At 41.2% G+C, this 11,613-nt stretch overlaps 1 protein-coding gene across 1 annotated transcript; it reads left to right on the forward strand.

The window, feature by feature from the left end:
* The first annotated feature begins 3,930 nt into the window (after nt 1-3,930).
* Nucleotides 3,931-9,053, forward strand: LOC109470344 (arginine-hydroxylase NDUFAF5, mitochondrial-like). The gene is given in 10 exon segments (XM_019769265.1): nt 3,931-4,385; nt 4,543-4,583; nt 5,013-5,156; nt 5,499-5,597; nt 6,240-6,279; nt 7,000-7,110; nt 7,662-7,748; nt 8,002-8,146; nt 8,474-8,556; nt 8,933-9,053. Coding segments are annotated over 10 exon segments (1,185 nt in total). The 5' UTR covers nt 3,931-4,040; the 3' UTR covers nt 9,023-9,053.
* Nucleotides 9,054-11,613: the final 2,560 nt, after the last annotated feature.

Consider the following 11,613-nt stretch of genomic DNA (forward strand, 5'->3'; position numbering starts at 1 on the left):
TTACCTTCCGTTAGAGAGTCGGTGGCGATAGGACAGAGATGAAGTCGTGGTACAGCCTGTAACGTTAGAGCTGGAGACGAGCCGGTGAGAGGTAGTATGAGTGATCGGCGTCCTAAATATGCTATATTATGTATGCGGAGGTGAATAAAACTGCGTAAGGAAGGCGTGGCGAAGCTTTGCGTAAGTGATCACATAGGATGTGTATGGATGACGTGAAATGTGGCATCCGATCTGTTACAGATCTGTTACAGTCATAGAAATCTTGCGAAAAACATAGTAAATAGACATATGGCCTTACATTGATTGTTTTCGTACTTCTTTCACTTGTTTCGTATGCCTTATAATCAATGCAGCTTCTTATAGACACTAGTTTAATAGTTTTGAAAGTATCAATTTTTAAAAGGTGAATCTGTTGAAAGAGTTACCTTCTTCAAGCTTCTGGGAATTGTGGTCAGTAGCGACCTTAATTGGGGACCTCATGAAGAGTACATATTAACAAAGGTTCAACCGCGCACACACTACCTGCGCGTAGCCAGGCGTGCTGCCCTACCCACGGAAGTACTACTGCAAATCTACAAGTCCTTCATCCGACCTGTGTTAGAGTGTGGGTCCCCTGGTCCGGTCTTCCACGTTGTCTGTTGGACGACGTACATGGAAAGAATACAGAAGTTGTGCCTTAGGATATACATGTAGGCATCAATAAGAGAACTGAAAGGAATACTCCCAACCCTGTAATGCCTTTCTTCCGCCCAAAGAGAACCCGGAGTACAATCTGAGGAACAGAAAAACTCAATATAAACTTCCACGCAGTAGGACTGACTGACACAAAAACTCTTTCGTTGTAAGAACCACGAAAGACTTACAAAACGCAGAGTAAGCCCATGTGCATTGTATTGTATTGCAATTTTTTAATTATGCAAATGTCAATATGCTTTTGATCTGTGAATTTTCAACGCAATTCAGTTGTGTCTGAAGAGGATTCGACACATCTGCAAAGTTGATTTTAAATCAAGATTTGATCAAGATTTGATTTGAACCTACGCTAAAATATCGTTCAAACTTCAAATATTTTGAATTTCTGATTACTCTTAGTAATAATAGTGTGGTAGTAACGGTACCAATGACATTTCCTATAAGACTTGTGATTGCTAATAATTGAGCCAGGGGCGCCGTGAAGATGTTACTTCCCTCTTATATCAAACACATGGTCTCATTAAATCCTATCCCTTCGTGTCGTGACGAGTGAGTCATGTAAATGAACCTCACTTGAAAGAAGCCCTGGAGCTGGAGTTCTGTGCGTGCGGAAAACAGAAAAGGGCACTCAGATACCGCCTACCTGCGTCAATACAGCAATTTGTACTGTCTTACACATGGATGGTGATTGGTAACAGGTCATTGCGCTCTGAATCTCCCTGTTACAGTCCTTATATCAAAGACATTTAAGTCTGCATGGAAGTTCATCTGAGTTGGTAAATTACATTATGAAAAACTTAAACTGTTCTCCAACTCAAAATTTGACTCACCAGAAATTTTCGACTGAATCACTCAGTCTTCCTCAGCTATCTGACCCAAATGCTGTGGACACGTGATTTTTCCCACGTGTGACGTCAGCAAAGGGTCAAAGGTTGTCTGAAGTCTATATCGCCCCCCGTCCCGGTTGAGCGATAGTTGAAGTGCCCTGATGTATATGGCCTCTTTCAAAGGTTGTCTGAAGTCGATATCGCCCCCCGTCCCGGTTGAGCGATGGTTGAAGTGCCCTGATGTATATGGCCTCTTTTATGCCATATACATCAGGGCACTTCAACCATCGCTCTATTTTTCATAATGACATTTAAGTCTATTGATGATAATATCAACAAACAATACATACAGGAGTGTTGTTGGCATTAATAAATTGTTTGAGATGATAGTAAATCAGCACCAAGGATGTGGACTGTTAGTTTTCTCGCTTTCGGGTGGTCTGAAATGCTTGTAAATCAAAGTTTTATTTACAATGTATGTTTCCTTGTCTACAACTTAACTCAAATTGCTTGCTGTACCCGGATATTAACGCTTGATTGTCAGCACAATCATGTTTCAGCATATAAATGTCTATGTCTGGCATCAAAGAGGCTAAATCAGTGTAGAAGTCACGGATATGTTGGAACATAACCTTCTCAACGCACTGACTCTAGATTTGTATTGTCACAAGGCCACAATTTCCTGTCGCATCTGTCCGACCAACTCAATTAGTCAACCTTCCTTTCTGTACGTCACAACTCCTGAAAACAATTTCCTGTTACGCAGGTAGGAATGTTACGATGAGGGCACGTTTCAATCTCCATCCTGACAGCGATGCCTGTGGGGCAGACAGTACTATTAGATCTTGCCATAGGAACACATGCTTAAATACACTATTTCAACACCTCATGAAAGTACTTGCCCATACTCCAATCTCAAAAATTTTTCTGCACCAGGTAGCAACAAGGGTCTGATTCCCAAAAATAGAAAGGAAACAGGGGGTTGACCACCTCAAATTCCCGCCACAGCTGATGATAGTAAAAAAACCTCAACTTTGACCTACATTTTCCATGGTATCCATCCGCCTGGCCAGACAAGACCTAACCACTCACATCTCTCACTACGCCCACTAAACTGGTGAAATAAACAAAACTGGACCAATGTAGGAAAGTTTAGACCCTACCTGTGCCTTCCAGCCCAAAAATCTCCAAAATGGACCAAAAATTTCAAGAGAAAAAAAGGTTTTCAAAGGTATAAACTAGGCACTACAATCGTAATCTATACCCCTTTTTGCTCAGTCAAATAAGTAACTCAAAAACCTTCAGTGGTTGTCATGTGATTTTCCCTGATTACTGATGTCATCAGCCTGGTTCATAACTTCATTTGACATAACAATGACGTTTACGTTTCTCACTATGCGAGATACAGTACTCGCTTGAAAACTAATAGAAAAGAAATATCTTACAATTTTCGAACTGGTCCATTTCACATAAAATCCCACTGTCCGTCGTGTTATTGGTCCCTCTTCGCGGATTCACAGACAAGCATTCTTGAACGGAGTGAGTGTATCCATGGTCCTCTGTACACATATGGAATAGACCTTGATTTTCTTTATCTATAACATATAATACACGAATAGGTTACTCTCAATAAGCGAGCTTTTATAACGGACTATGTAACGATTTAAGTCGTGATGCTGATGTAGTGAGTGATGGATTAAAGGAAATAGGCTGCTTCCTTTCCTGGAAAAATCTATTGACCTTATTTCTGTGAAGACGGGGGAATAAGTAGCCCTGGTGGGAAGGCTTGTTGTGGTTAATACACAACGCTTTTCGCCCATACATTACTAGTATCAATACATGTGTACACAGCTGGCACGTTCACCACATCCACACAAGTTCAGATCCCGAGTAAACAAACAGTGGCTCATTCAGGGATTTCTGACTTAGTCTTCTCAACATATAAATCTGCCTTATTATCTTCCAACGCTACAGACGCAAATTCTACATGGATTTGATTTCTGATGTCTTGATATAACTTGTTAGTTGTTATGAAACGACTTACACGAATTTCTCGTCGTTCACCAATGGGTACATAGAATTTTCTTATTCACTTAGGCGTTTATCAGTTCCGTATTTATTTACCAGTATTAAGCAAGTTTGCATAGAACGATTTTCAAACCCCCCTCTTCACTGATCTTCACTGTGGGTCTTTCTAGTAAAACCGATAAGGTCGTTTGCCTTTTTTCCTTCACCGTATCACGCAAGACCTGCACAACTCTTATTGAAAATGGTGGTAATGAGTTTAAAAAGTTTCTTTTGTCATCTCTATGGTATGAGTTTATTGTAAGTTGTAATACCAGTGTTGTAAAACAACACCCCTCTTCCTCTTGCAACAGGTGCATTTTACCCAGCATGCTGCACTGTTCCAATATGGCTGCGCCCAGGTGATCGGACGAGGTTTTCTTGTTTTCTCGCCGATTTTGACACATATAAACTTTATAGCAAACGTTTATCCATATAATATTCAAGACTAGAACGATGGGGACATTGTGCCGGCCCAGGAATGTTTTACAGATGATATACAGGATACGGTGTCGCCAAGGACGGTTTGGTCAGGCGGAAGGGGGAGGGGCGGGAGTTTTGAAGCAGTGTATCTCAGGACGGAGTTATGGCACAACGGCACAGCCGGGAACTAGGACTTACCTCACATCGGGGCTGATGCGGAATAAAACTCATGAACGGAGGACTGCTGTTCGGTTGATGCACGCCGTGAGACAGGGCGAAACTCTCATGAATGTTTTCGACAGAAAAACCAAACGGAAACAGAAGAACTGGGCGGCCAGCCGACCGGATCACCAAGACTTCGACTATTTGAGGGACGAGGTGAGAGCGGGTCGTATAAACCGTAGTCCGTAACGTGGTTAGGGGAAATGACTCAATATCATTTATCGGATTTTAACACCGCAAATGTTGTTGTCGTTGCCCCATACTCAAGTTGAGATTTGCTTGACAGTTTGACTAAAATATTTTTTCATTGCAGGTTGCCTATAGAATTGCTGACAGAGTGTGTGACGTGAGTAGGTAAGTAATGTGGCTCCCAGCTCGTCTGATGATGCAGCCTGAGCGTCAGCTTTTTTAGCTTTCGTCCACTACCCACTATCCTGTACCGGCCAAAAGCTAAAAATGCTGACCCTCAGTCTTACTGTTGATGCCCAGCAATTGTACAAACAAAACATAACTGAGTCTTTAGAAAGTGGCATCATCATATTTGTTCAACAGATTTCTTGTTGTCTAATAATCTTATGTCTGACACATCGAATCTGTGACCTGCCAGGTAGGTTTGTGTTCAACATTGTTCTGGTTTTCTTGGCCACAAATTCTACCTGCCCTGAGTTATATATTACGGATAACATTAACCATGAATAGATCTTCCCAAGATGAAGAAAGATACTAGTAATAACACATGGATGAATGCAGCTTGATGAATGACATCCTGTTTCTGTATCCCAGAAAATTCCCTGTTGCCCTTGACCTTGGCTGTGGAAAAGGTTACATCAGCAAGTATCTGAATAAGGTGGGGTGATTGGAATTTTACAGATGTTTGTGCTGAACTTAATTTACAAGACATGACATCATTTATAACTCTCAGTCAAAGCTAGTGTGCATATCTACTGGTATAATGCAATTCATTGATAACTATGAATTGACTTTTTTGTTTGTATTTTTCAGGTAGATTGTAGAAACATTGTATCAATGTGATACAGGAGAAAAATGCTGGAACATGTGAGTATATCTATAACATTAAACCTTCTTTTACAGATGAACTAACAATCTTGGATCAATAACTGTAAGAGTCAGGATATATCTTGAAGGTTGTCAGTCAGTATGCAGAATTTCCTGCAACTTCCTTCAGACTTTCTACTACACTTTTCACTTGGGTAACATTGAATGATTTATTGCACATAAAACTTTGATAGTATTTTTCCTGCAGGCAAGAAATCAACCTTCAGAAGTGCCAACCTTGACGTTCCAGGCAGATGAGGAGTTTCTTCCGTGTAGAGACAATAGTCTGGACCTGGTGGTCAGCAGTCTGAGGTAAGGTGAATCACACACATGGTACACTGGAATAGAAATTAGCACAGTAGAATTGGTAATTGCAGGCTATATGAAGAACTTGCTTAAATCATGACAGACACAGGGCATACTATCACTTTTAAGACTTGGCAGGAATGGTGGATTTCTTCTGATGCTTGATGGTATCTCAGGCTGGGATTTTGAAACCCAACATTTTGACCTAGAAGCAGGATTGATAAACTCTTCAACACTCAAACTATGTATTGACCGTTATGTGCATGGTTATACATGTATAACTGTTAAAGATACTGTTAAATTATCAAGTTTATTCATTTTACCAGGGTATATCTCAGATCCGTGGATCTGTTTTTTAGATATCCCCGGACAAATATATTCATAAAAACTACAACACAATGATATACAAATAATGTTACAAACATGTACAAAGTGGTCACAGTATACTAGTATGCACATTTAGTTCAATCAGTCTGCAGTCATCTACATGTACAGTCTGTTTTTAAATGGTGACGTTGATGTCAGTTGCCACTGATGAGCAGCAAGACTGTTCCACAGTACTCGCCCTTGGTACTGCAGTCTCCCCTTGCATCACACAACTGACAGTCAGTGCAGCATACTAACATGACTGTTGTCTTCTGGTTCCAGCTTACACTGGGTCAACGACCTGCCAGGCTGTCTGCGACAGGTAAGAAGCTGTAGGGTTCTTCTCAGCACTTCCTGTTGACTGGAGATGGGAGTCAGGAAACAGGACACTCAGTTTCAGATTTTGATGAACGTCATTCAAACGTGAGAAGCAGAGGTCCTGAGGCTAATCATGAATATATGGTTTCTTACTGCAATCTCATTAGGATGATTGCAGTTTGAAACCATGCAGCTGGACCCATTTCCCCCCGCAGCCTCTTGACTTGAGTTGCCTTTCAGGGAACAATTTTCACTCATGTCACATGTGGCTACATCATTAGGAAAATGTCATATGGCTAATCAGCCCCAAGTACTTCACTCCTTGTTTGCATGATGCGTGTGTCTTTCTTGTTAAATCTGATGACAGTGACTCTTCAATAATTCAAATATTTCTTGATTAACAGGAAATTCAGCACCAGTAATATAATTGCTCACAGTTTTTACTATTGGTGCTATTCGGTTTTCTAAATAATAAAGTCAATGATTCAGCTTTGAAATTACTCTCTTCCTCCCTAATATCTTTTGATTTACTAATGATTTTGATTATATGTGTCAAATGTAAAATGTTCTCTGTGTAATGACATGCAGATAAGGCTAGCAGTTAGGCTACCCAATCAGAACCAAAGGCCGTTACTGGTACTAAGGCCTAGCCTGTGGATTCAGACACACCAGAATGCGCATATACCTCTACCGTTAGTGATACAATAAATCCTTTCCCCATCAGGTGTGGAGTGCCCTGAAGCCTGACGGTTGCTTTATTGGTGTCATGTTTGGAGGAGACACACTGTTTGAACTCAGATGTTCCCTACAACTGGCTGAGACAGAGAGAGAAGGGGTATGCAGATGCAACTCATCACTTCTAATGTGTCAGGAAGATGTGGGGTTAAGGAAGAGATGAAGAAAATCAATTTTCAGAAATCTAAATTCCATATCCTTCCTTTGTGTAACTTATTCCTTTTGGATGGTCCTAGGAAGGCAATTCATAACTCCTAGCAGCCTTTCAAGGTCCAAGCTGTTTTGAAGGCTTTTGAAATGACCCTGTTATTTCTTGAGGTGTGAATGGCCTTTGGGTTACTGCAGGCTCGTTACTGAGGATTTCTAATGAGAATTGGTAATGAGGAGAATCTTTAGTACCACAATCAAACTATGTTTGGAGCATATGTGCATTATTCCCGACTTTCCAGCTGTAAACAACCTATTCCATTAAGGAATCAGCTACTCTATTTACAAGAAAATAACACTATGTAGTAGTAGTATGTACATGTACAAAGGCATGTTAGCAGTACTGAGCTCTAGCGGGATTATATGACCCATCACGCTGCAAAAACAGCCTGTCAATCTTACATCAGTCACAGTAACACAGAGTTCTTTCATGTTCCTCTGCAGGGCTTTGCTCCACATGTCTCCCCGTTCACAGACGTACGAGACCTGGGGAACCTGTTAACTCGGGCGGGCTACACCATGCTGACTATGGTAAGGGAGATTGTATTTCCCTGAAATCTGTTTTCATGGCAGTTCATCCTTTTCTACTATCATACTATCATATATCCTCAAATTAAAAATGATTAGCTACCAGTAGTTTGAAAATAGTGCTGAACTGGTCAACATGAAATAAAAGGAGGAGAAAGTCTGTACATTTTCCTCTTAGCCTTTTTTCCTTCTCACTTAATTTTTACTTTCAAATGATGTGGCCTCAACAGCGATATCCATTGTCACCCAATCACAGGACACGGATGAGCTGACAGTGAACTTCCCCTCCATGTATGAACTCATGGCCGACCTGCAGGGCATGGGAGAGAGCAATGCATCATGGGCCAGGAAACCCATTCTCCATAGAGACACCATGCTGGCTGCTGCTGCCGTGTATAAAGGTGGGATGTACTCTGGATTTTGGCAATTTCTCAGGGGCAGGGCCAATAGTAGAGCATTGCAAGCAAGTTTCCTCAGTGAACTCAGGCATGGTATTGTTCTGTACCACAAATATGCATGTGTGTTACAGGCATGATACTAGTACAATGTACATGTATACTGCAAGCTCTTTTTTTCTTCTTCTAATCTTTTCAGTTATGAAAAGTTTTTGCAGCAATGTACATTGGGTTCATTGTGCTCCTATTGCTACAGTGTAAATAAAGCATGCCATTCAATCCACCAGATACTACTGTTACAAGACAAATCTCCTTGTGTGTTTTATGTTACAGATATGTATGGAAATGAAGATGGCACTGTTCCAGCAACCTTCCAGCTGCTCTACATGATTGGTTGGAAGCCCCACAAGTCACAGGTTTGGACATGTTGAACTAGCCTTGCAACTTGTAAGTAAAGAGCTACATCTCTCCCAATGCCCCATGTTCACATACTGTTCATAAGTACTTCTGATGTTCAGTATATATCAAATTGCCTGGGATTGTGGGTACAGTACTGTCAGAAACTGTTGCAGTGGTTCTTAGTTTTTCGTAATGACCTTACTGCGAATATGAATATATGTGTTTTTGTATGCGTACTGTACTGCAGAAATTTGTAAAATACGAACTTCAGACACTGTGAAAACCTCATGTTCCCTCCTGCGAAGATTTCTGCAGTTACAGTACCAGCATGAAAGTTCAATTAAAGTTTGCTCCGGATGTTGACTTGACTTTTTCTCCTGTTTATTTTCTCAGCCCAAACCAGCCAAGAGAGGGTCAGCAACAGCATCCTTTGGTGACCTCAGCAGTGCCCCTTCCCAGTCAGGACAGAATAAACCAACTTAATTAAAACTCTCAACTGAGAGGATTATAGCAACAAGCTTGGCTGGTCTACTATGTTCTTAATACATAACCTGGCACCGGCCCTGTGTGAAAACAGCTGCCATGATCACTTGCTGGATGACTGAAAATTGGGCTTGTATCCAGGCTACTGCCCCCTCCAATCAAATCCCTATTTATTCTGCCCAGATGGGAGCCCATATCAAGATCTTGTGTCACCTTTTTAGTGGTTATGTCTGGAACGTGGTGTGTTGAATTTAGTGTGTAATTGTAAGCATGACAGTAGGTCCAAAAATAATTCCCATTTACAGACCAAACTAGCATCTCACTAAAGTAATGCACAAAGCTGTATTAATTTTACATACACCTATGTTTCCTCAAGTGTACATAAATAAACATTTGACCTACTTTGGAAACATCTGGTGACATGGCATACTGATTATGTGATTGAAATTGACAAAGCACACAATGTCTACTTCGTGGCCTTGCTCATCCTATAATTTCATCACATATTTATTGGGATTCAATGAGGACTGGGCACTGGATAGACGGATATGCAGTGGAAGGTGTGTTTTTGAGCATTTGAATAATATTTGCCTACAAGACGTAGTTTTAAACATTTTCTCACTTTGAGAGAAGCATGTGTCATGAACTTTTTTATCACAAGGTGGCGCTTTAGTATGGCGGTACAAAAAGCTTACTACTACGTATTTATCCACTGTATGTGCAAAGCACGGCTGAAACGCGTCCCTGCACAGTGCGTTAACAACCTGGGAACATAACGGTTTGTATTCAGAAGCCGACATCATAGGCACAAAGAAGCGTCCAGTTCTTACCACATCTTTCACGTATACCAGTTTCAGTTGAACGTACTTCAATTCGCATGTTTCCGGTTAAAGTGCTCGTTGTACAGAAACAAAATACATTATATCACTGTCGCATATAAGGTGCTACACAAGATAAGGTGGTTTCGTTTCATGTACTCGGATTACAGCGTCATCAAATAAGAACAAATGAGCTGATTACACCGAGTATTCGGTAACATATTCACTGTGTTTAACATAGTGTCCGGATATAATTTTGAAGGAAATAAGAAAGGGTTGCATTGGTCCTGTCCTCGGTGCTGAAACCTCGGTGCTCATCTGTAAGTCCACAAGCCGTACTCCCGCATGGTCTCACGGCACAACACCCACTCCGTGGTGTCCGTGTAACCCTTCTTCAGATCCTCTGCACACCTGAAAAACAGTGGGCCAGGTAAGTCACGCAGTTAGGAACATACCTAGATAACAACATGCATGGCGAGGGCAATGTTCTGAAACGTTTTATTATGCAACTTGAAGGCCTATTTTGCAGTTACATTATAAGTCATATTTCTGTCGAAAGGAGGATGACATCAAATCTTTAACGTACCCCATGGAACACCTCATGGGGTGGAAGTATCTGCCTGGCTGGGAGAAGGTCCGACTGCATATCGTACAGGCGTCCACACATTCACTGGGCAGAGCAGCACGGACGGTATGGAACACACACAGCAGTAACACTACATGGCTAATACGAGCCATCGTCTGAAATAAAGGACAAAATCATTGTATTATTTACGGAACTGTAAGGGTTAGTAAGTTATGATATTGCTAGAAAACGTGGCCATGGGTGTCATGACGACTGGAAACAAAGTAAACATTTTTATTTGAAAGTCCTGTAAATTGTTAATTACTTTCTATCTTTATCGATCGTCAAATCCATTTATTGTGCCATCTTCTGCTTGTCGGATAATAATGATAATAGCACTGGTATTGAAACTACAACCAATTAGCAGTACAGCTAGTCAACAGGATAACACTAACAAAGACCTTTCAAACAGCCCATGATAAGCGATGGCTTTTTAACTGTTACAAAGAAGACAATAGAGCGAGGCGGTTCCATTTGGGTTAATCATAGCGATGACATCCTTCTTAAATTACACCTTAATTGGTAATCCAGTGGTCAGGCGTTGTCTGTCTCCCAGCTGATAAGTTTCAAAACGGGCAAATTGGAGCTCCACTTCCGATTTGTTCCACAGAGCCACAAAGTCAATGTAAAACCAACAGTAGTTTCCCTATCAAAAGACATGTTGGTCTTGTAAAAGGGACATGTTCAACTTGTGAAGCAGACGTCTTTCCCGTCTGGCGGCTGTGCATAGTGGTCAATAGTGACAGCGACACGCGTGTTTTGATAAACTCACCCCCTACCGGAAACTGCACGACGTAATCTAAATGTTGATGAGTAAATGGGCACAAGGGGCCGGGGAGCCCATATTTCTAATTGAAAAATTAGCTCTGGGGACACGATGCCGGCTCGACGCAATCACTCGTTGCAGACTAATGTACAAATAATGAACATGTAAGGAGTCAATATATTTTGGGGCGTGACACATGGACTGGCGGTCATTTGTTTAAATAGTTACTTATAGCTTTCGGTGGCGTGATGCCAAAAGTACAGACTATGATCTCTTTAGAATATATATTAATAGGTAGTCCTGGTTTGTTTATTTGTCAGAAGCAGCTATATGGAACAACTGCGGAAAGAAAGATAAAGGTGCCAACTTTCACTGAGAATCC

Source organism: Branchiostoma belcheri, unplaced genomic scaffold, assembly GCF_001625305.1.
Source record: "Branchiostoma belcheri isolate BF01 breed outbred unplaced genomic scaffold, Haploidv18h27 scaffold22, whole genome shotgun sequence".
Taxonomy (NCBI): Eukaryota; Metazoa; Chordata; class Leptocardii; order Amphioxiformes; family Branchiostomatidae; genus Branchiostoma; species Branchiostoma belcheri.